Source organism: Strigops habroptila, chromosome 13, assembly GCF_004027225.2.
Source record: "Strigops habroptila isolate Jane chromosome 13, bStrHab1.2.pri, whole genome shotgun sequence".
In the NCBI taxonomy this organism is placed as follows: domain Eukaryota; kingdom Metazoa; phylum Chordata; class Aves; order Psittaciformes; family Psittacidae; genus Strigops; species Strigops habroptila.
In genome coordinates, this window is record NC_044289.2 from 13479982 (window position 1) to 13504848 (window position 24867).

General features: G+C 42.6%; 2 protein-coding genes across 4 annotated transcripts; both read left to right on the forward strand.

Moving 5' to 3' along the window:
• Window positions 1-6908: 6908 nt before the first annotated feature.
• MRGBP (MRG domain binding protein) lies at window positions 6909-12031 on the forward strand. 2 transcript variants are annotated; one of them, XM_030502703.1, is made up of 6 exons: window positions 7045-7133; window positions 7185-7287; window positions 7827-7948; window positions 8460-8541; window positions 9462-9536; window positions 10557-12031. In XM_030502703.1, the coding sequence occupies exons 1-6, from the start codon at window positions 7065-7067 to the stop codon at window positions 10745-10747; spliced, it is 642 nt and encodes a 213-aa protein (XP_030358563.1). In that variant the 5' UTR covers window positions 7045-7064; the 3' UTR covers window positions 10748-12031. The 2 variants fall into 2 exon arrangements, with proteins under 2 accessions (XP_030358562.1, XP_030358563.1); XM_030502702.1 differs by having other exon boundaries at window positions 6909-7287.
• A 1377-nt stretch (window positions 12032-13408) lies between these two features.
• Window positions 13409-24701, forward strand: OGFR (opioid growth factor receptor). Of its 2 annotated transcripts, XM_030502682.1 has the most exons (8): window positions 13409-13724; window positions 17670-17714; window positions 18402-18464; window positions 18802-18886; window positions 19223-19301; window positions 19788-19854; window positions 20144-20292; window positions 21266-24701. In XM_030502682.1, exons 1-8 carry the CDS (start codon window positions 13509-13511, stop codon window positions 22647-22649), a joined length of 2088 nt encoding a protein of 695 aa, XP_030358542.1. In that variant the 5' UTR covers window positions 13409-13508; the 3' UTR covers window positions 22650-24701. The 2 variants fall into 2 exon arrangements, with proteins under 2 accessions (XP_030358542.1, XP_030358543.1); XM_030502683.1 differs by lacking the exon at window positions 17670-17714 and having other exon boundaries at window positions 13416-13724.
• The last annotated feature ends 166 nt before the right edge of the window (window positions 24702-24867 follow it).

Genomic DNA, 24867 nt, shown 5'->3' on the forward strand with positions numbered 1-24867 from the left:
GATCAGGAGAAAGACCCCCACAGATATCAGTACCTTCTGTATCAGCATTTCCTTTGCACAGTGGAGGTCCCTTTCTAATGGGAATGTAAGTGTGAGTAATTCAGATCAGCAGAGGTGGTTTTAAGAATGGGATAAGAGCAAGAGACACTTGATTACTCTTACATGGGCTGGAGGATGTGACTCAGTAGCACTGGGATGTGTAGGTGGGATCCAAAGCCAGCCAAAGCATTATATGCACCCGAGCATCAGTCTCTCCCGGCTCACCTTCCTGTTCCAAACTGTAAAGAAACAGTTAGCAAGCTTTTAAAAGTATGTTCCCCAGCACACATGATAAAATCAAACAGATATTTTCTTTATAAATTTCTAACATATTGAAGTTATCTATTGTGAAAGAAATAGGGGCCTTCCTACGGTTTAGAAAATTGCTTATATTTCATAGAATTATAGACCAGTTTGGGTTGGAAAGACCTTTAAGATCATCTAGATCAAATGTGATACTTTGCCTCTGATATTGTCTCAACGAGCATAAAACCAGCATGAATGGATGAGGCAATTGAGAAATCCTGAATAGGAAAAGCTCTGTGTCTTTCTAAAAAGCTTACTGCCGCAGCTTGCTGGGACAAGCTGTGAAATGCGCTAACGGGCTTTGTCACTAACATGATTATGCAAAGCAGACGATAGCAATAGCACTGCCCTGCCATCACTTACAATGGCATCTGCTCTCTTTCAATTTTCTGTAATTTTCATTGAATTTAGGTCCGTCAGGTTGCCCTGCCACAGGATTCATGTGAAAATGAAATCCTTCTTCTAAACAGCTGATGCAGTTGAAGAAATGGGAAGTGTTAAGGCTGATATCCATTATGCAAAGGGAGGAAGATTACGCAAAAAATGCAGAGATAAAATCTATTTAAATGTGTAAGTTTTCAATTACTTCTATTTCAGAAAAAAAAACGAGGCTATTCTAAGTGAGAGGTCTGTGTATCACAGCTGGCCTGAGAATACTCTAACATATGTGTTCAGATGGGAATTATAATACATATGTAAAATTGCTTACAGGCCTGACCAAGCAAGGAATGCATTTTGATAGAAATCTGAGTTGGAGTTTGGAGTGAACACTTGCTTCTGCTAGCTTGAGATAGCAACTTTGGGGTAAAGGCCACCGAGTGAAATAACTAAGGGATAAAGCAGGACCCGTAATTTAAAGACGGATGGCGATCTTAGTGGCAGAGCACATTGGCCTGTATCAATCTACTACAACTTCCTCCAACATAAGAGTCCAGTTATGATGGTGTTCCTAGTAGAAAACAGTGCAGAAGGCAGTGATTAGAAGCTTGGAGTGTAGTAGAGAACTGCTGATCCAGTGGGCAGGGTTATGCAATTAAGTCTGTTATGAAGGTAACACACAGCAATAGCCCATTGGCATCATAGACTTCAACTTATATCACCTCTGCAGAGTTTATAAAATCACTGAGTTATTGTGTACAAGCAGCAATGCACTGAAATAAAGTTCTGCCTGATGAATCAGAAAACAAAAAGTGGCCGAGTATATCAGCCTGTAACAAAAAGAATTGCACATATTACCTTGGTAATACCATTAGACGTATCTGTTCCTTTTTACAGGAACAGATTTTATGTGTATATATATATATTTATATTCTTAAATAGTGATGTCAGTCATGCCAGTGTTGTCTGCAGCTTTTCTTTAAACCTGTTTATTTATTTGAGGTTTTTTTTTCCCCCTTGAGACGCCCTAGGCATGCACATGGTGAAAACTGACATTTCGTTGGCTATGAAGATGGAAACACTTCCATGCTACAGATCTAATCCAAATACTTTAAATTACCAATATAGTTACTTTGGTATTTTTGTGTTGTTTTAGAAGGAATAACTGGCTTTGAAATATGTGCTGTAAGTTAGAGCAAAAAAAAATAAGAGTCACAGGCCTGAAATATCAGCAACCAACTGTCTCCTGTCTCCTCTTCCAGGTGTCTCATAAACTGTCAAATAAATAGAAACAAGAATGTAGTCTATATGAAATTACACCTTCACTGAAATCAATGGAATTTTCCCCCTTTGATTAACACTTGAGCATAAGACAACTGTTTTTTCTAGTTTCTTTCTTTTAGTGGGTCTATTTTAGGATTAATTAGTGGATTCATTGAAAATGGTGAAGGACAAACTCAGAGACCTTTGGCAACACCAGTCGAAGTTCCTCCTGATCCAGGTCAGTAGCATCTGTCTGGTTGAAAAACTATGACCCACGTTAAGAGCATCTTCTACCAATAGAACCACTGCAAATATACCGGTGATTTCTGAGAATCTGATTTCTTCTCCTTGTGATGGACTTCACACACAGCGAGGAATTTGGCTCAAAGATGAAGATCCATCATAAGATACGTTGGTTTATTAAGCATTCCCTACTGAGAGTAATTATATTCTTTGCACATAACGATAAACCTGGAATTATACAGCTGTGGTTTGGTTCTAGAAATCAAATGCAGGCTTGAAATTTTGGAATCAGAACAGAAGTGTTTGTAAAACAAAACAAGAGACAGGACAGGCCTCTTTTCCATGAGCAATGGAGAAAAAACAGCCTGTTATTAGCACTTAATGGACTCCTGTTTCAGAGACATGCTGAATCTAGAGACACATTCCTACAAATCAGACAAGTTCAGACATTCCTTACAAGTTACTTAGGCCTGGATGATGCTATTGACTTATCATGATTGCAAGCCGAACTTCAAACTAACCTGTTGGTTTCACAGCTTTCTGTAACAGCAGCATTGCCTGGCTGTGGTTTGTTCCTAACACATCGTCTATTGCCAATGCATAGAGCTTATCATAGAATCATAAAATTATAGAATGGCTTGGGTTGGAAAGGACCTTAAGCTCAATTCATTCCAACCCTGCCATGGGCAGAGACACCTTCCACTAGACCAGGTTACCCAAAGCCCCAGGACTAGGAAGCAATCTTAAATGTCACTCAAATGTTGGAGCTTAAAGGATGATGCTGAAGGCTACTTGTGAATGCCTCCAGGTAGTCAAAGCCGACATGCAAATAAGAGGGTACTAACAGAATCTCCCAAACCCCTGACATGAATAGTTTTGTCAAGGTTTGTATGTGCTTAAAGGAGCACATGTACTTCATGAAAATCTGCTGCCACCCTCCGCCGCAGTGAAAGGCTGAGCGCGGTTGTCGTTTTAATGTCAGCTAGGCAGGCTTAGCGCTCCTCTGCTTGCCTTCTGAAGATCCTTTCTGTTTTATTTTATTATTTATTATTTATTTTAAAAAGTAGTATTTTTGTTTTGAAAATGATGATCTGAACAATCCTGATCACGACACTGAAACTGTCAAGGAAGGGAATCCCTTCCTAATTTTCTGACCAGCTAGGCTAGCATTATAGTCTGGCAGGCATGTTAGTCGCTCTCAATAAAAACCACCTTCAGGAAAACATGCTGTGGTCTTCTGATGTTGGCCAGGGATTCATGAACCAGTTCTTGTACTCACCTTGAACTGGTTCATTCTAAATCCACTGGTTCTTTATGCTTCTCTATAAGCCTGGGATATGATGGATTTATTAAACTGTAAAATCAATAAGATGGCTTTTCCTTCTCCAATCACCACTCTGCACTGGGATATTTTAAAGTGCACAGCACAGTTAATGAACAGCCTCTGTGTGTGCTTCAAGATGATTATTTGCACTGTTTTCAATCTATTTTTCTAAGGCTTGCCATCTGATGCCCATCTAGTATGTAGCCTCTCTCCGCTGGGAGAAAGAGCACAACTGATCACAAGGGAAAAGTTCAGCTCAAAAACATATGTCTTAGCAAACAGAACATATCTGCTGGCTGACAGCTGCTTCCCTCCTCTTTGCTGCTTCTCCCCCCTCCCTTATTTTGAATAAAGTTCCCTATTTTTGCCCCTATAAGAAGCCACACATGCCAGATCTGAGAGTGTACCCCCCCCCCCCCGTTCAATGTTCTTGTTTAAAATAATCCAACACACTGTTCTGCTAAGAATTTAGGTAACTGAAAGTAAGCCGGGAAATATCTCCTTGCCAACCCCTGGAAGGGGCAATGCTGCTCTAAAGATAAGATTCTAATAACAAATAGGTTTATCTTTTTGATTCTTCCTCCTTGACAGGTTTAAGAGGGAGAAAAGCATGTCTATATAAAGCTGGGAATGCAATCTGGGTGTCTCAGGAGGTTTCATTCACCTATGCAAGCAAGATTTTGTTAGATTCTATGTCAAATATGCCCTAAAAACGCCCAGCCAAGTTTAAGTGATTGGTTTTAATGTGAAAGTATGCAGATGATATTCTTTTACAACCGTTCATGTGGCATACCAGAAATTAGCCAGGATTTGGAATGAAGTTTTTACTTTAAGGGCAGTAACACATGGTGTTCTAAAATAATGACAGAAATAGTTGTAGTCATATTGCTCATCCCAGAAATCCAACGCTTCTAGAGAGAATGCCAAGTGCTAGGCGTTATTTCTCAGTTGTTGCAATGTCTTATGAAATATCAGATTGTCTCTCCGAGGGACACAACCTGATCCAGCAAACGACTGAGCACCCTTAGATGATCTAAGAGGCAGACGTGTTTCTAGGGCTGAAAGCAGTCTGAGGAGTGGGAAGGAAAAGAGAGGAACTGAATTCTGCACGTCTGACACAGCCAATATCAGCTTAAAACCAAAAGTAAGATTTAAACTTGAACAAGAGGAGGGTAAATTTTCAGAATCTGAAAAATCTGTTCAGTGAGAGTGAAAAAATCATCTAGAGTTTAAAGGGAGAAAAAACTAACTCTGGTCTGACTCCAGGTAGAGGCTGTATGTGGCATTTTTACAGGCTTCCGTATGTTTCCTAGAGGCATCGGATGAGACAAGGAAATTCAGACACAGGGAAATGTAATTATTTGTGATTGAAACAAAAGAGCAGCCAGTTTATGCATATACTCTTCCTGTTGAATTAACCTTATTCTACTGAAATGAATTATTTTCATGTTCTATTGTACTTTCAGAGGTAGCCATATGTTTTTTCACATTCTGTTTCACATGCTACTTCTTTTAGTGATCAGAACTTAATGACATAAAAATTGCTATCTGAGTTGACACGGTTATTCCGTCGTGATGATAAAGTAGAAGCATAATGTGACAGATGAGAGTGCTGTAGCTCAGTGTTTCACACAGACTTAAAAATAATAATACATAAAACCCACTCCTGCAGAACTTGGAAAACTATTTTAGAGGGGAACAGTTTTTATACTCTGTCATTTATTTGCTTTGTATTTCTACACCTAGAAACATGTGTATGAAAACAGGAATTTAGTTGTTCAGGAGCTCATTTACTCCTGCTGTGCAGTCATCACAGGAAATCACAACCCTCTCTTTGGCAGCAGCTTAAGACTAGGTAAGAGTATAGATCAAACAAACATTGGGAGATTAAAGAGGTCTGAGATCCACACTGGGTTTAGGACTGGGTTTAACTGGAAAAAGGATGGATGCTTGTATTTGATATTGGCAGAATCTTGTTAATAGCTAATTTTGGCTCAAAATAAGGGAAGTTGTGTGAAGCCTGAGCTGTGTAAAGGCAGGTTCAGAACAACCAAGACTTGTTGGTACAGAGGTGACAGCAGGCAGAGGAAATATTTCTGGAGACTCCATCGCTCTGAATGGAGCTCTCACAGAAACAGTTATTCCTGGAAAATGTCAACAGCGTCTAAATCAGAGTGGAGTGAAAGAGTCTTTTCAGGAGGGTAGCCTGAACCCCGTTGGAAATGAGGATTTGTACCCGGGCATTCAGGATCTGCACTGCCGAACTTCCCAAGGCTTCACACGTGAGGTTTTGGGCTCACGTGTGAATTTCAATTCAATTTGACATGAGTTGACTCATGTTAGATTAATCTGTTTTGGGTAAAAACATTACATCAAGCCCCAAAGAATGATAGGAGTCAAGTTAATTCTTTGGGTATCAAAGGTACAGAAAGTTTTCCATTTCAGAAAATTGCATCTTTCCTTTCCTGCTTTTCATTATTTGCATAATTTGCATGAAAATAATATCTCCGCTTGTGAGCTTTTGCCCCCACTGCTTTATTATTCACTCAGAACAGTTGTTCTTTGCACATGATAATATTGTTATTTGCTATTGAAATAATTTCAATGTCACTAAAAGGATTAAGATTTCAAGTGAGGAGTGAGCAATAGGAAAACTTGATCACCTCAGCAACAGAAGTCCTGTTTCATGCCTGTGTCTAATTATACCTAACAAGGCAAAAAACCCTGTCACTGAGGGAGTGATACATTCTCCTTCCTGAACAAAATGTTTTTCTACATGATGGGCAAAAGCTGGTGGGATGTGCATTTAATTAAACCTGCCAGGAGAAGTTATTTGTTAGGTTTCAATGTCAGGTTGATATAAAGGGATCCTGTTGTGACAAGGTTTGTGGGATTTGGGGTGCTTGGGCCCTTCCCCAGAGCAATCTTCCACCTTGGCAGCAACTTAGAATCGGAGAATCAGACTGGTTTGGGTTGAGTTTAAGGGATCTTAAGCTCATCCAGTTCCAACCCCCTGCCAGGGGCAGGGACACCTTCCACTAGAGCAGGTTGCTCCAAGCCCCTGTGTCCAACCTGGCCTTGAACACAGCCACGAGTTGAACCGGGAGGGTGAGCGCTGGGACGAGCGTGGCCCTCCTAGTGCCACCTTCCCAGTCCTCCATTCATCTCAGCAGCAGCAGAACAAGCCCACAGGGGACATTAGGGATGTCGCATCACGCTGCCCCATGACCGGCCCAAGAAAGCCTTTAGCTTGACAGCGGTGGGTACCGATCTCCCCCGCAGCACCCTGTAGCCTCGCTTCATCCCTCAGGGAACTGGCTCCGTGCTCAGCTCCCGCCCCCCGCGCTACGACCGCGGCGCTGCCCAAACCCGAGGTAAACTCCCCTTCCCGGGAACCTCCCCTCGCTGCAGGGAAGGGGCCTAAACGGGCCCGTCCCGCCCCTCCCCGCCCGAGGCGCGGCCCGCCACCCCCTCCTCCCGGCCGGCAGGAGCCGCTGCGGGCGGCGCGGCCATGGGTGAGGCGGAGGGCGGCTCGGCGGGCGCTGTGGAGAAGCCGCCGCTGCCCGCGGCCGGGCCCGGGGCCGCTGCGGCGGTCGCTGCCGCCGTTGCAGCCGCCGCCGCGGCAGCGGCCGCCGCTCCGGAGCCCGGCGTGCCGGCGGAGGAGGCGGTGGTGGTGTGGAGCCCTGAAGTGGAGGTTTGCCTCTTCCACGCCATGTTGGGCCACAAGCCCGTAGGTGAGAGCAGGCCGCGGCCTCGAGTAGCGGCGTTAGCCGGGGAGGAGAACCAGGCGCTGGGCCCGGAGCAGCGGGGACACGGGGCGGTGCTGCGGGCCCGGATCCGCTGCGGCTGCTGGCCGAGGGCCCCGAGGCTTCTACCGAGCGCAGCGGGGCCTGCGGGGAAGGCGGTGCCGTGCCCTGCCGCTGCCCTAGCCGCCCCTCCCGGGGCACGGAGCCAGCCCGCTTCGCTCCCCCCGCCATCGCCTGTCTTGACTCGCTGCCTCATGCTTTATTAACCTCGGCTGTTATTCACACAGCCTCTCTAAAAGCTCTGGTGGTGGCTACATGTCAGCGTTACCCAGTGGGGCATCCTCAGCCCTTCTCCAGAGCAGCACCTGTAATGCAGGGTGAAATACCAGCCCCGCAGAGCTGCCCATAATGTCACACGTTTCTTCTATCATGTATGACTTCCTTGTAACAATAGGATGGGCGGGTTATGATTATGTGGCGTAAATAAAGCTGTTAGTAGTGTTAATTGCATTGAGTTCTTCCCCCAGGTGTGAATCGCCATTTCCACATGATTTGTATCCGAGATAAATTCAGTCAGAATATTGGACGGCAGATTTCATCCAAAGTGATTTGGGACCACCTGAGCACCATGTATGACATGCAAGCTCTTGTGAGTATAAAGAGTGGATGCAGCCACGTTCTTATTTCTTACAGTAGGCCAAAATCACTGGGCCTGGCATACCTACTAAGAATTACATGTCATTCCAGTGAGTTGATAGGGTTTTCCCCATATAAAAGTGCATTAGGTGGGAGACAATAAAACCTGCACTGCTTTGTGTTTTGTTCTGTTTTCCATACTGTGTTGTGACTTAGTTTATTAAAGTTGCTTAAGTGCTGATCCAGGAAATGTTTACATGGGTAACCTGACTATCAAATAAGGAGGTTATAGTGTGTTTGCATAAGAATTTGCCATGTTTGGTGTCCAGAAATTATCTCAAGTATCTTAACCTTAGTAATCAGTTTGACATCAAGAGCCTCCTGATTCTCTAGTGTCTGAAGTGTCCTGTTAGGAATGATTTAGCTTCTAGTTGCATGTAAAATAGAACTTGAGATTGCACTTCTAAATCCAAGTTAAAGTTTTTACCAAAGTAATTCATAGAGACCTTTCTTTTCTTTCTCAGCACGAATCTGAGATTCTTCCATTCCCTAATATAGAGAAGAATTTTGCTCTTCCTGACGAAATGATTCAAGAAGTGAGAGAAGGTGAGATGTGATAGGAGTCTCTTATTCTTGGTTGCTTGGACAGGAAAGGATCACAGTGCTTATGCCATTCATATTCTCAGCCTCTGTGATTGACCGCTGTAGGAGACAGGCTAGCATGAGATAGAGACCTTTAGTCAGGTGCAGCACAGTATTTCTGTATTCTTAAATATAATGTTGATGTGATGCTAATGTAACACAAACAGCTTCTATTTATACCATTTACATTCAGCTTCTCCTCCTGGCTATACACAAAAGATGCTTCACTGATGTTCATTTGCAGAATGAAAGGCAAAATGTAATTCATTGCACTGTGAAATGATCTCTCAGTGGTTTTACCTTCTTGGGATTCAACTACCTAGCTCTTCCAGATCTCTCTCACTCATAAGCCTGTCTGTATTATCTAATCTAATAGAAATGTGCAGCAGTTTGACAGAAATCTTAGGTTCAACAGCAAGAGCTGGATTTTCAAAGTTTATCTGTATGTGTGTTGCTTGGTACTGTTCTCCAAGGTAGGAGCTATGAAGTTCAAGCATCACCAAAGGAGTCCTAGGGATGCTTTAGACTACAGTGGAATGCAGCCTCAATTACTGGGTACACTAAGCTTTACGCTAAAAATTCAGCATAAAAATCACAGCATAGCTAAGACACTGCAATATGTTTTGCCTAGTTAGCATTTCACTTGGTTCCTGTTAATTTCAGTGGAACTTCTTGACATGAGACCATCTTGTTCAGTGTTTCAGTATGCCTGGACTGTTAGCTGTATTTTTCTGGCACAGTGCTGAGAAACCTTTCTAAATTACTGCTGAATATTCCACTGAGTATTTGTTAACACCATGCACATATGCTGAGGCATACTAATCCTGAAAGAACTACATGGCTCTTTAAGACAGTCTAACCATTGCTAACACTCCTTTCTGTAGGAAAAGTAATGATAGAAGAAGAAGTGAAAGAGGAAATAAAAGAAGAGATGGAAACACATGCAGGTCCAGAAGAAGGTAAATTTGTAACTCTCTACTGTGTAATACGAGATTAAAAACCAACTGTAACTCTGAGAAATTAATGTCAAAATGTAAATCCCAAATCCAATGTACTTTGTGATTTGTATTCAGACTTAGCATATGCTTGTGCCAAGAACTAGCGTAATTTCAGAATGCACAGAATAAGCAGTTGCCAGTATCTGATACTTTGAAAGATTTCTCCTTTGCTCCTAATTCGTATGTGCAAAGTTGTATAGCTTTGGAGTTCTTTGGTTTTAATATGTACATGACAAAACCCTGGGAGCCTGAAGTAATCGAAGGATCTCTGAGAGAAAGTTGAGACTGAAATACTCTGTGTTAGGATCTTTGTAGTCATGGGGAAAAACATGGGCCTATAAATCAAAAAAGATGCTTAAATGGGAAGGTGGGGAGAGTGGGGTCTTATCTTATTTGCATTATCTTGCTTCTTACAAATCTAAGGCTTATTTTCCTAACACTTTGCTGTAGAACAAAGTCAAATGTGAACAGTAGAGATCCTGCTATTTCCCTTAACAGGCCAAGCCAACTGTTAACTATATAACTTTATAATATTTATATCACAGAATAAGTGGTGTTCTAAGATATGAGTGTAATAAAAGATTTAAGAATGTATTTTAAAAAAATATATTAAATTTCATATTTTGGGTGTTCAGCTTTAAAATCTGTAATACCAAATGTACTGACTTCTGCTGATGATAAATCTCATAGATCGGTCCTCTGTTCTGTAAGTGTTCCTATTAAGTATTTTAAGTGCTGTTTAATTCCACTTACTGAATTTCATTCTTTGCCTGTCTTTAAAGCAAATAATAAAAGCAAGATGTGCCTTTCTTACAGAAGATTTTTCCTTGAAACATTAAAGTAATATTTAAATGGTGGTTAATTATGCTGAGAATTGCTCGGTTTGGAAAGTTTGATGTAATATAAAGAAGTTTGATGTCACTTCTTGTTTGCCTATGTGTATGACTCTGATCTGGAATCATTACTTTGATCCTATTTCAGTTTTTGCACCCTCTGGAAGTTTAGGAAAAACAACTGAAAAACCAAGCAGCAAAGAGAAAGAGAAAACTTCATCAGATCCTGGGTCCAAAGAAGGATCTGATAAGAGGAAGCGCAACAGAGTCACTGAAAAGGTCTTAAACGCGAACAGTAATCCTTCCAGCCCCAGTGCTGCAAAACGACGCAGAACATGAAGCAAGCTGTGAAAGAGAGAAGTAAAAACTGGAATGTGAGGAGGGAACAGTAAAAACGAGTAGCAGGATACTCGCTACATAAACTTTTGGAGGAGGGAAAAGAGATCTGAGCCAGGTATTTGAAGAATCTGCACATTGGCTTTATAGACGCAAGACTTGGGTGTTCCTGATGCGTTCTCTGCTCAGCAGCGAGTGGCTGAGTGACAGCTACCTTCTCAGGGCACTGGGAGAGAAAGCTGGCAGTGTCCAGTGGTCATGAGTATGTAACAGTTCCTGTGGCTGTGTTTCAAATGGGTAACACACCCTGTGTCAGCATGGTTCCTCCAACAAGTGCTCAGTGAAACACGGAGCCTTGGTTCCTGAAAAGCAAAGGTTGTCTCTGTAAATCTGGCGTGGTTTTTTCTGCCTTTGCTTTGTTGCTGTCTTTGAATCTTACAGACCCTTTGTGGGTAACGTTTGGCCATTTTACTTAATGCAGACATAGTGTTTGTATCAAATGTCTGAATTTGTTGCTTCACTAAAACCAAATTCTTCTAAATCCACATAACCACTGAGTTATTCTCACTGTATTCTCTCATTCCATTTGTTGGAGGAACCTTTACTTCTTTCACCCTTAGAGATGTAACATTTTTCAATCTTTATAAGTTTATATCCCTAAGTGAAGTGAAAATAGTAAATGCCCCCAGATAGAATAATTAATAACTGTGCCAAGTAAAATACCCCGTGATGTCACGTGTAAGGGATCTGATGAACCTGGAGGTGTTGCTTCATCCATTTATAACACAGTAGAATGTAACAGCGAGGTTTGTACTTCATTATTTATTGTTTTTTTTAAAGCAGTTTTAGTAAATGTTAATGGAATTGGTATTCCAAAATGTTACTTTAGTTGTACAACTTAAGAATCTTCCTGATGTTGTAACGCTTATCTTTTATATGCTAGAATATAAAGATTTGATGAAGTTCTTATTTTTGTGTTGTGCAAAGATGGACCGCAGTCAACAAACGTGTTAAATGGTGAATGAAGTAGACTGAAAAGTTACTGAATTGGTTTCACCATGTTAACTACCAGTTACTAAAAAGAAGAATTACTTCTTAATCTGTCAGTGTTGCCTTCAAGGTGAGGAACTAGGAACCTACTAGTTTTTGCTTGTGTTCTAGGTACATAGCCAAGTTCTGGTCTGCCTTATTTGCTTCACTTGTTTTATACCAAGAATAAATTTGACTTGTTTTTATTTTACCAAATGGTAATTGTTGTGCAACTTGATTAAAATTTGGTCCAACTTATTCTGGAAGTTATTTAGATATCATGTGCCTTTAGTGAAATTGGTTTTACTAACTTTGCCTGAGTCTTGCGAACTATTACCCTGTTATTTCTAGAAGATACTTGATAAGATGTCCTTGCCTGCTGAGCTCAAGAGTCAGGTTGCTCTAAGCTTCCAAACTAGAGGATGTTCTCTGTTCTAACTAGCAAGATGCAGTTATGAAGTACAGAGTTAGAAGGTCAGAACTCTTGTCAGGATGCCAGCTGTAACCACTTACAGCCTGATTCAGGCTCACTGGTTTAGGGTCTGAAATAGTGGTGTTCATGTCACCAAACATGAATGAAATGCTGTGAATTTAGGGCCACACTCCGATAAGCCCTGCAAAATGTCCAGTGAGGTACCTGCCAGCTGCAGAGTTTGTGAGGGAGATGCTTCTGGTGTCTCAGAGATTTTCTGGGTGGGTAGAGACTGAACTTTATAATCGTGAGTGAGGAAGCTCCTGGGCTTAATTTTAAAACGAATATATTTGATCAGATCGGGTTCCTAGAGGTTGTCACTCCTCAATGTCACTTCTCGATCTACCATCAGAGCAAATGCTGGGAGATGAATGCTGCTGTTGAGTTTTGCTGTTGCCTTAAGAATTAAAGTGCTGGTTACTTTGTCATGATCTACATACATCTTGGCCATAAAGCGCAGATTTTGTAACTTCCAAGCCTCACAGCCTCGGGGTAAATCCTTTGCATCCTTGGGATTCTAGTCAATTTTTATATATATACACACTAATGAAATGTCTGTAGAGCTAGAATTGAAGCAGGGAAAAGCCCACTTGGGATTTCATGGTCAATCCAGCAACACAGATATTTTAGGAATTGCTTGGTTGAGAAGCTAGGTGTTGGGCAAATGCGAGTGCTTTAAATGACCTGCATGCTGCTGCTCCTTCACTCCCTTCCCTGACACCGAGTCCTGGCTTCTTGGGAAGGTTGTTCTTGTATTCATTTTCCTGTGAGAGCAATATTGCCTCATGTTGTGTAAGGAGTCAAGTTTTTAATGTGTGGCGAAGTTGAACACCCAGGACTTGCTGAACTCCAAAGGGAAGAGGAAGCTCCGTTACTCCAGTGTCGTTTCCATCAGCAATCACCCGGGGCCACACACACACGCAGCCTATTCGGGACTCTTTACAGCTGCCCATCGCCGAGTTGGATGGCAAAGAGCAGGAATACGTTTCCTCCCGTTTTTCCCTCGGGTGGACACACCGAGGGGATGGGAAACGCGGAGCCACTGGCAGCGTGGAGGGACGGCGCCGGGCGGGCGCAGGGACCGCGCGGCGAGCCGGGCGGTGGCCAATGGGGCGCGGCGCCGCAGGAAGGGGGCGTGGCCTTCCAGCGCTTCCTTCCCTCCTGTCCCGCCCCACGTGTTCGCGCTTTGTGCCGCGCCGCTCTTTCGCTTTCCCTTTCCCGTCCCCTTCCCTTTCCTCTTCCCGTCCCTCCCGCCGCGCTCCCATGGCGGCCAGGCACAGCTTCAGGGCGGAGGAGGACGAGGCGTGCTACTGGGAGTACGACTCCACCTGGGAGGAGGAGGAGGGCGAAGGAGAAGAGCAGGAGGAAGAGGATGGCGGCGGTGGCGAAGGCGAGCTGGAGGCAGCAGCCGAGGAGGAGCCGGAGGATGAAGCCGAGCAGTCGGTGCTGAGCTGGGCGCAGGGCTCCTGGCAGGCCCAGGTGGGTCCGGGGGTGCGTGGTCCCTGCGGTGAGGAACCTCCTCCTGTCCGCGTCCCGCTCGCTGCAGCTTTCCTCACGTTAGTGCTCCGCAGCGGGGTCGGTACCGTCAGGGTTACAGCGACCCTCGGGATCAGCTCAGATACTCGCGTGTGCAGGTGATGTGCACCTTGGATCCTGCTCAGCCACCCCCTGCTCTGCTGTCAGTGTATGTGGGCTCCTCGTCTCCAGTTCCTAATTTACTATCAGGAACTGGAGCATCTTAAATTACTTGCAAAAAGTAAATCATTTTTTTGCCCTGGCAGTGATTTATAGCGTAGAATTTTGTCCTCATCTCCATGAAGCAAATCCTCAAGGAGACATGACCTGAGGCCCGTTCAGAAATGAGTTCTGGGGTGGTGAAGGCAGAGGTGTGATGTGACTTTGTGACTCTTAGACCACCATGAGTTGGGTTTTAATATTTTTCCCGCACCTTTCCCTGTGATCCGGATACTTTATCCCATAAATACAAGTTCTGTGCCGCACCTGCCTGTTTGTCACATCCTAATGGCTACTGGATGTGATAACATTGATGTTCTTCAGCTGCTCCTTGCTTTGAAGCTCTTTGTCAGTATCTTCATCTCTGGATGGTGGCCTTTCATATGCTCTTTCATGCCATCCAGAAGAAGCCATCACATAACATGTTTTTTCCCTAGGGAACATATTTAGAGCCACTCCGAAAACAAATACCCATCAATGTTTTAAAACCTGCAGGTATGTGCGCAGCAGTTACAGTAAGTGAGGTAGTGCTGCATAATGTGAGTGCTTGTGCTCGGTGCCTCAAAATAATCTTGATTTGAAATAAAAGGAACTAGTTAGTCTTACCTGAGGTTCCTATCTTTGCCGTCAATGTGTTTGAGTTTGACATGGAGTGTCAGTAATTTCTTCTACAGCATTGCTTTGGTAAATGCAGAACTTGTGTCTCTGTTCTTCAGTATTTCTTGGGTCACTCAGAACATACTGATTTTAGTCCTTTAACTCCTCCCGTTTTGGGGAAGGGGAAACTGATCATTCACTTGAGTTTCATTTCAGCTACTCATCCCTATTCTTTGACTATAAATAGGCAGGTAAAGCTTTCGAAGTAATACACTTGTAAAGGAGTTTAATATTAAGCTTTAAATTTTTTTAGTAAGCGTTAAGATATTAAAATAACCTCCCTTTAAAAATAATAATTCTGTACAACCTAGTATTCCAATAACTCATGACTCCTACAAAAATACACACTCTATCCTTTGCAAATACAATCAAAGTTGGAATGCAGCAGATGGAGATGCCCATGCATGTCTCTGCGTCTTCATGGAGCTTGCTGCAGGGAATGTGGTGAGGCCTTGGCTGTGCACCCAGGTCTGGGAAAGGTCACAGGTATTTCAGGTGGAATAGTTGTAAAAGTTAAAGAAAGAGGCAGAGATTCCCTTTGAAGTGTTCTGCGTTGTTTGAGGGCACACTGACAACTTCCTTCTGTATATTGGTGGAGTTCTGGTCTTGTCCACAGGTTTTAATGCCTCCACAACATTCGCATTCTTCTTGATGAGTTTCTTCCTCAGATGTTTTTGTTTTCTTAGAGCTACTTCTGGATTGTGACAACTCTAAAAGCAAGGACCAGTTTCTCACTCCAGTGAGTGGACTCCTCAAACTTTGCCTCACAAAGGAGGATGTTGTCCCTGAGACTTCCAGCCCCTGCAATACTCTTCTGCATCTCTAAAGAGTTCTTCCATCAGCAATGAATGTGTAGTCACCTCTATCTGACAGTGCCTGAAACATTTTTAAGGCCAGCAAGAGTGGATGCAGAAAGAAACAGTAAATTCTGTGTTATCCATTTATGCCTTTACAACCTGCCAAAGGCTCGAATCAATTTCCTGAAGTAGTTCCTACTTCTGCTTTTATTGCACTTATTCTTCTCCCTTCTGCTTTCATGGTGTACTTTATTGCTGAAGCTGCTAATGTTTTTATTCAATATTGAGGTTAGAGGTTTTTATTATTCTTATTTTCACTGCGTGCTTTCAAAACCAACCCAAAGTTCTGCTTTTGTCTTTGCATTTCACTTGTGTCTCTGCAAATCCTCCATAGTAGTGGTTTGAAATTCCTGCAGGTGTATCTTTTCAACTCTTGCATTTTGGGGCTTTTAGTGTCTTAAGAGTGAGCATTGACAATCTTGGGGTTTGTGCTCACTTTAAAAAGGTCTTTTTAACTTGGAAAGGGAAGGTTATGTTTCTGTGTGGTTTAAATAGAAGCTTATAGAGACCCAGAAGCAACACCTGCTAAGAGGGAGGGCTGAGCTTTGCTTCCCCATTCTGTTCTCTTCTATGCTGAATTTCAGGCAGAATGCCTTTGTGCTGAATCTAACTTCTTTCTAGATAATCCATACAGCACTTTGCATTGCATCTGTCTTGGTATCCGCACTTACTCTGCAGTAACCCAATTGTTTTTCAGTCTACTGTTAGCTCTCCCACCTGACTGTGTTAAAGCATGTTATTTTAGAACCTGAGGTGCAAAGAATATCAGGAAATTGATGCTTCTATAGCTGGGAACAAAATGTTCATTAATTCCACATGTGTCAGAATTTCATCCTTGCGGTTCAGAAGTCAATATCTTTGATGATTTTCAGAGTGGTAAACCCCAGCCTCTGCTTACATCTTGAACAAAAGAATGGTATTGATCTGTTCTGGCTGAACACATTTCTTAGTCTTGTGTTGGCAGCCACTTGCTTTTTTAGCTGTGTAGCAAAGCTTTTTATAGGTGGGTGCATTTCTGCAATCTGGGTGGGTTCTGGGGATGGACACCAGCACTTGGGATTGGGCCATGCGCCTGTGGGAAGTTCTGCCACCTATTTTGGTCTATGTTGTCATGTATAAAATAGAAATGTGTTGCAATACAGGCAGGCAGTATTTTAGGTCATCACAAGTTGCTACATTTAAAAACCAACTTGAGCTTTGTTTAATTCCTGTCAAAAAGTATGGGGGAATCATAGTGCATCTATGATTAGTAAATATATGTTGAAAACTCTGCGTTGATGACTTCCCTCTGTGGGTAAAGGTTTGATCTCCCAAATGTTGTGCGTGCTTCATGAATTAAATATTAACAACAACAAGGCAGCTGAATGGATGACTTTATTATAAGGCATTACAAAATCTAATCCAGTTCCTGCCTTAATAATTAATGAACCAGTGATCAGTGTTCACTAGACAGTGGTTTTGTTCTAAGAAGTATCTCATTAAATTAAGGAATAACTTAGGAGAGCATTTGCTGCTTCTTTCTTCTAAGTTTCTTAAAATGCTTGTTTTGCAAGAGTTTGCCCATCTTATCCCTGTCTCACAAAGACCCTGCTCTTGCTGTGAGCTGATGTTGAATGCTCTAACTGCACTGTGCTTGGCGTTGGGTGCATCCTTATATTCATGAGCAGTCTGGTTCATTTTGGTGGTTCTGCCTTGACAGAACACTTTGAAGCACTTTAATGGTTTGGGACAAGATGCTTCAGCACTCAGCGATGTTAAACCTGTCTGCGTGGCTTGTGAAGTGTAACAAAATCTCTTATCATTCAACTAATCCACTGTAAAAATGCATTTGAAGTCAAGTCATACTTGCAACTTCTATTTCCATGGAATTCAGAGGAAGAAATGAAGCTGGTATTTGTGATTTCTGTCGAAGTGCTCCATTTGAGATGAGTCTAGCACATGTGTAGTGAGGAGAAGCTGACACCTAATTATCAGGTGGATGTGGCACCACAGGTTTTTCTCTATAGCAATTTGAATTATGAATAGAATCAAGTGAATTCAGCTGTAACTAGGTAAATCTGTCACTTGGCAACTGGTAGGGATCATGTGAGTCACTGCTGTGGGTATTCTTATTTCACTTGTTTTATTAGTCAAGTTTGGTTTCGGAATGTTTCAACTAAATGCCTTTTATTTGTAGGAGCCAAAATCAAATTCGTCACCGCTGTTTCAGAGGAGGTTTCAGGTAGGCTTGACATAAAGTTTGGTTACTTGGAGACATGAGCAATGATGAAGATGATAATTGGAACAGAAGTCCAATAAAATAAATATCTTAATGTGACCATATGGCTCTATTATTGTGCGCTGTCTAGATCAGCATGGTGTTGAATCACCAAGGCTGCTCTTGAGTGTAGAGCAAAGATGAAGAAAACCTTATTTCAATGTTGTCTACAGGGAATGAGAACCTTGAATTTAAGGAATATTTCTCCACCTTCAATTCAGCAGTTTTAAAGTCTGATCTCTGTCTTGCTCAGACACAGACAGACAAACAACGCTTAGTTTGTCTTGTTTTAAAACCATTCAGTTAAGGCAGAAAATGATATTTTACTGGTATGGATTTCCAGCTAGTTCTGAGCGTATCTATAGGAAAGCCCAACTGGGATAAAAGATATGCATAAAACATGAAGACCTTGCCTTATAAGATTAGAAAGAAAAATAAATGTTTTGGCTAAAGGAGACAATGGGAACTTCTCATAGTCCAAAGTTGTCTTCTGGAATGTAGAGAAAGGACTGCAGTAACAAAGTGGCTGGTTTGGGGGAGTGGAGAGTGATAGGGGAACGTGTGAGAGGTGCCAAATTCAGTCAGCGGATTTTATTTCTTTGGGTTTTCTTCAGAAGGCAGCTTTATTCTGGATCTGTCTCTTTCCTCTAGTTCTCAGGCAGGCGCAACTGGAATGCAGCAGAAGACTTGCAGAGATACAGACATCAGTACCCGGTATGGACTAAACGATGATGGTCGGACTCTTGCGGCTCTTCCTCATCGCATGCTCCCTTTAGGAACGCTTTCTAGATTTTAGTACACCTTTTTGTCTTTCCATTGACAGGCTCAGAGCCTTTAAAGGATTCATTTGTGAGAGGGAAGGGATGATGTGCGTGTGGGTGCATCAGAAACAAGCTGTTACTTCCCCAAACACATTTCAAGGATTTAGCTTGAAATGTTTAGGAAGAGTGAGGGAGTGCAAGGAGAAGCGCTGAATAGTGCAGTAAATAGGAGCAGTGAATACTGCCTTTTAAAAGATTGCTGCTTGTTGATTTCTTGTTCTCATTTCCAGGATTTGATGGAATCAGAAAATGAGGAGGAAGAAGAGATGTTGAACTTAAGGTTTTATAAAAATAAGACTCGCTTTTTGCCCCAGGGTGAGTACCTTGTGCGATAACAGATGCAGTCTGCTGCATCTGGTTGCATTGGTGAGAGAATAGCTTGATCCTTATGGGACAATTACTAAAAAACCCAAAACAAACAAAGCACCACCAAAAAAATCCCCCACCTGAAAGAAATTCCATTTTAAAAGTGTCCTTGTCCCTTCTCTATGTTCCTTAATTTTCTGTTTGGTGATAGAAAACTAAGGTGTTTTTCCTGGCTGTCTTGTTGGAAAAGCTAATGCCTGTATGCAAACACCTTGGATAATTGGCTAATTGTAATTCTTATTTGGTGTCATTTCTTCTTGCCTGACTTTTTCCTTTTCTATTCAGGTTTGTTTATTGAAACTCTGCTTGAATCTTGGTGGGACAACTATGAAGTTCTGGAAGAAAACCATTCTTACATACAGTGGTAAACTGTCTGCATGAATATAGTGTCTCTCTTTAGCTGTGCCTCTTAAGAGTCACTTCTATCTGTATTGCTGGATTCAGCTTCCCAAAAGACCCAGAATTGCTCTTCAATGAAACTTGAGTCCACTTCATTTCAATTGAGTTATATTCTTCTGGAAACAATGCAGTGGAAACCCTGAAGACACAGGTTTCCAGCGTAGCTGTGGCAGTAGATCTCAGTCATCCTTGGTTTTACAGCATACTGCAGAACAAGGTATTAGGTCAAGGAGAGAGATCTAGATAAGCAAAGTATGTTATCATTGGTGTAGACAATGCTTTTATGGGAGAGATTTGCTGTATAGTAAACTACTTCTGTGTCCATAAGAATGTGAGTTCTCCAAGAGATGTCTGATATCACAATTTCTGGAATCTTTTTAGTTTAAACAAGTGGGTGCCCTGGTTGGATGTCATCTTTGCTCATCTGCACTGAATATTTCTTTCCCTTCAGGCTATTTCCTTTACGTGAACCTGGGATGAACTGGTATGCCAAACCGCTCACGTGTCGAGAAATCCAGGTATTTAAAGCTTTTGTCTTTTGAGATCTGAAGGATAACGGGATTTTCCCTAAATGCCTTATATTTGAAGCAATTTTAAATTGCTTCCTTGGGCTGTAGTGAGAAGGGAGCTCACTTGAGCACTGTTAAGCATTCCTCTGTCTTGTGTCTGCCAGTAGCTACACAAGCAAATTAAACACTTAGTGATACAGTAATAAAATAAGCCTTGTTTATGATTTAGGTGCAGCTTAAACTTGTGCAGGTCATTCGGGAGTTGCACCTTGTACTCATCGCCCTGTCTTGTTTTCAGGCCTTTAAGAAATCCAAGGAAGTTATGCAAAGATTCATCCGTGCTTATCAGCTCATGCTGGGATTTTATGGAATCATTCTGCTCAACGAGGAAACTGGAGAACTCAAGAGAGCAGAGAATTGGGCTGAACGGTTTCAAAACTTGAACCGGTGAGTGTTTATACTGCTGCTCATTACTACAGCCAGGCACTTTGAGAAGAAAAAGGAAGTCAAGAAAACCCTCAGCCCTTGAGGAATGGAGGCTTTTATTACTGCTAGGAAAGCTAGTTAAAGTCTTAACTTTGCTCAGCTGCTGTAGGTCATCATGATCTCAGTGACCTTAGGTGACAAGTATAATAAGTAAACCAGCTGAGCCTGGTGTTCTTTTTTATCCAATGCAGCTCTTAAAAGCAGGCATTCTTCATGCAGCTCTGGCTGAAATACAAAATACGGACTTGGAGATGTTAACATTTGCTCTAGCAGAGCTTATGTTTTAAACCATATTTTAAGTGAGAATCACTGAAACATTTTCACAGGTAGGCAAATTGCCTTTGTAGTATTTGGTTAAGCTGCAAAATGGGAGTGTTACCATCTGCTTCCCTGCTTGTTTATAAAGATGCCTTAATGTGTGTAAGATGCTTGGAGTCCTTGGTTGAAAAGTGCTCTGCAACTTGGTGGTAATGGATTTATATTATTGCAGGTGTCATCACAGAGATCGCAATGACCCTTTATTCTGGTTCCCCTCATGATATTAAAAAGGGCTCTAAAAGGACTGGGTATACTCACAAAATAAAAACCAACTGCAGGGTCACTGTCAGGGGCACGAGATTGGACTGCATGGACTTGTGTGTCTGACCCAGTATGGTAGCTGTGATCTACTGGTGGGTGATGCAGAAGGGCAGAACCTCCGGCTGCTAGGTAGGGTTGATCACCTCAACTACATGGAAAGAAGGGCTAGGAAGGTGCTGCTGAAGGCAGCAGTAGGTGCTTTAAAAGTAAACCCACCTATACTCCCATCTGCATTGTCAAATTGTCTTTAATAGGTGATGGTCAGTAATGCACAAAACGTTTTGCAGATAACCTGGCGGTTCATATTGACTTATAAGACTTTCTCTTAACAGCTTTGCTTCTCTGTTTCGTCCAGGTTTGGCCACAACAATTTACGGATTACTCGCATCCTGAAGTGCCTGGGGGAGATGGGATACGAACATTATCAAGTGCACTTGGTAAAGTTTTTCCTAACAGAAACTCTTGTTAAGGAGACGTTACCAAATGTCAAGAGAAGTGCCTTGGATTACTTCCTGTTCACCATCAGGAGCAAACAGAGGAGAAGAGAACTAGTCCACTACGCTTGGCAACACTTCAGACCTCAAGACAGCTTCGTGTGGGGGCCACACCACAAACTCTTGAAGTACAAACCCCACTCTGCCAAGTCACAACTGCACCAAAAGGCTGAAGAGAGACAGGAAACTCCTGGTAGAAAATGTGATGATTCTTTGGAAGATCAGAACCAGTCTCCAGAGGAAGAACAGAAAGCTGGAGATGCTGCAAGCTTGCAGCCTGAAGTGAATGATAAAGGTGTAAAAGAGAAGATAAGTGAATGTCCTTTGAAAGGAGGAGGTGATGAGGAGGCGAAAGAGGCTTCGTTTACCCAGCAGGAGGAGGAGGATTTAAACAGCGAGGCTGAAGAAGTGCAGGGTGCAGCAGAGAATGATTGCACGAAAGAGAGCAAGAAGAGAAAACTGGATGCAAATATGGTAGATGCTAACAGTGGACCACTGAAAAGCCCTACTGATATTGAAAACATTTCCCATAACCTGGGAGAATGTGCAATTGATGCAGAAATCCCCTCCTCAGCTCCACTCGTAGAAGCAGAAGAGGGCGAGGAAACATTGAAAGAAGACAATGCAAGCACCAAAGACTCAGCAGTACCAGAGAGCACTGATGCCGCTGTGAAACGGAGGAAAGTCGATAAAAGAACGTCGAGAAACAGAACATTCAACTTGGCCATAAACCTGAACATAGGGACCTGTGCCTCTGGTGCCAAGTTAAATCCTTCTGTTGCAAATGCTGAGGCTGAAAATGACAGTGAGAAAAATGCTGCTGTGGAAGTGACAAGTGAGAAGAGTGGTGGTGATGCAAATGGTGGGACTGTGGGACCCCCAGTTGATTCCAGGCTGCCCAAGACTGGCTGGACTTCTCCAGTAAGTGATGGCTTGGAGTCAAGTGGAGATCAAGTCGCAGCAAGGAGCGATCGGCACCACTGCAACAGCACGTTCTTGCAGGGTGAAAGTAAGGTAGATGGGGTAGAACAGCATCAAGAGGCAGAAAATGCAAGTGAAAAAGGGCAAGCAGAAGTCACGGGCAAGAAACAACCTCCAGAGAGTCTTAAGCAAAGCGTGGCATCCCCTTGTCCTGAAGAAGACAGTACTGAGGTTGCAACACACAAACCTGAAAGCTCTGAGTGTGCAGCAGAACCTGATGAGGAGCAGGTAGCAGCAAGTGACACCAGCACGGGAAGCACTTGAGCAAGCAGAGATGGCACTGCCCTAACTGCTAGGAGCCAGCTTGGTGGTTTGGATAGCAGGAGTACATGGAAGAATAAACTTCCATTGGGCTGACCCAGGCTAGACCCTGTTTGACTTCCACTCTTCAACTCCTTTTTAATCATCTGTAGTAACTTCACTGAGATCCAGCCCTTGGCTACACTAGAGAGGAAAACTGATTTAGTCATTCCCGGTCAGGCTGTGTCCTGATCCTGGTTTTTATCTGATTTTCAGGACTATCTTGGAGCAACAGGGATTTTTGCACTTTGATTCTGGTATGTCCCCTCTTAAAGAGGCGAGGAAAACTGGTCTGTTTCCTTGTTTGAACTAGTCAAGTTCTTATTAAATACATGGTGTTTAATGTAAGACAGCATGACCTTATTTGCCAAAACTTTCTATTACCATGTAACTTCTGTTTGTTATTTTGGAAGGCTGTACCTTCCCAGGGGATTTATTCCTGGCAAAGGTGCAGTTCCCCCAAAAGAGAAGAGTATATATATGCATTTCACATCATGTAAGAGTATTGTTGCCTCTCTTCCTATAAAGAAAGTAGGTTTGACTTTAGGCTGGGATAAAATGCATAGTCAAAACAGATCTCTGACCAGTATTAAACTTTGCGTAGAGATACTGTTCTCTAGGGTGCAAAGTGCTGAGTAATTTGTTCCCTTTACCACTGCTGAAGCTGCTTTGTAGTGCTTGTTGGAGTCAAGTATGAATTGTCTACTGGCTTCTAAGAGAAAAACCCTCAGACTTTGCATAAAGCTTTCCATTTATAGCCACTGTTGGTTCAAAGACCTTTACTTCATTGTCAAAATAGAACAAAGATTTGTCACTGCATCTTTTCAGACTTTGCTGTTAATTTACAGTGGCCTGTTGGGGATTTATCTCTTTTCTGCAGTCCCATTGCATGATGTCAGATGTGTCAGATTTAACCCAGTTCCTAGGAAGGGCAGGATTGTTTTGCCATTAATGATCAGTGAGGGCGTGTTGGAGCACAGCATGTCTGGAAACCACTGGGCTTTGTAGGGCAGATAATTGAAGCTTTAATTGCAGGGGGGGCACTTGTCTGCTTCATTTATTTACAGCCCTCAAGAATTTACTTTCAGACCTTGCCAGCTATTTGCCTGCCTTAATGTTCCTGACCTCCCTGTTAGCTGTTTTGCCTGACTTACACAGCATTCAACCAAGTCTGAAGGAGCATTAAGCAATTTAGCACTTTGGCTCCTAGAGATTCACAAGAGAGGACCTGTTTCATGAAGCAGAGGAAACCATTTCCAACAGCCAAAAGGTCTGGACTTGTTTGCTCAGATGGTTTGGTTTAGGTCTGGGGGTTTTAGGTGCTGTTTGTTTTGTGTAGGAGATGGCTAGAGGTTTGCCCACGTTTCCAGGGGAAGAAGCAGTAGCCTGTGCAATGTTAATGTTTTTCCTCTCTGCTACAGCTCTTAAGAAGCTTCGTCTTTCAAGGAGTTTGATCTGTGATTTTCCTTCCCAGACTAATAGGTACTGGTCCAGCATGCCATATACGTGTGTGGGGGAATAAAAGTCTGCAAGCTTAACATTTAATGTTCATGGTCACACACATGCTGGCAAAAGGCTTTAATGTTTTTAAAATAATACTACTTTTTCTTATGGAGTTGCACAGTCAATGAGAGTACACTGAACTACAGATATAAATACTTGAAGATGTTGAGTGAAAATTCTTTCGTAAAAGAGTCATAACAAATTGTTAATTGTGGCTTTTGTACAGATTTGTAGTAATTTTCCTATTTAATGAAGTTTTCATTGTGAATACGTGCTCAGCTGGGGCACAGATCATAACTCTTGTTAGGGTGATATGTGGTTTGTCATTGTGTTTAATAGGATTTCACTGTGAGCCCTGATTTGGAGTACTCAAACCAAACCATTCCCTATTGTGATCAGGTTAATTTTGGCTGTAGGTGTTTGCAGTGAGTTCACAGGATGTTTCCAGCACTCAGAGCTGTATCACAGAGTCTGTTATGTTAATGTCACCTATTAAAGCATGACTTTAATGCATATCAGTTTCCACTTACGGTTTTTTCATCTTTGAGGGCAGGACATGACCATCTACCCCATCACCACCACAGGACACAAGCACAGGGGTGTCTTTGTGGTAATGGCTTCTGTAAGTCACTGTGTCCCTTCAGCTGTGCTCCCTCTGCCTGGGGATATGGAAGGAGAA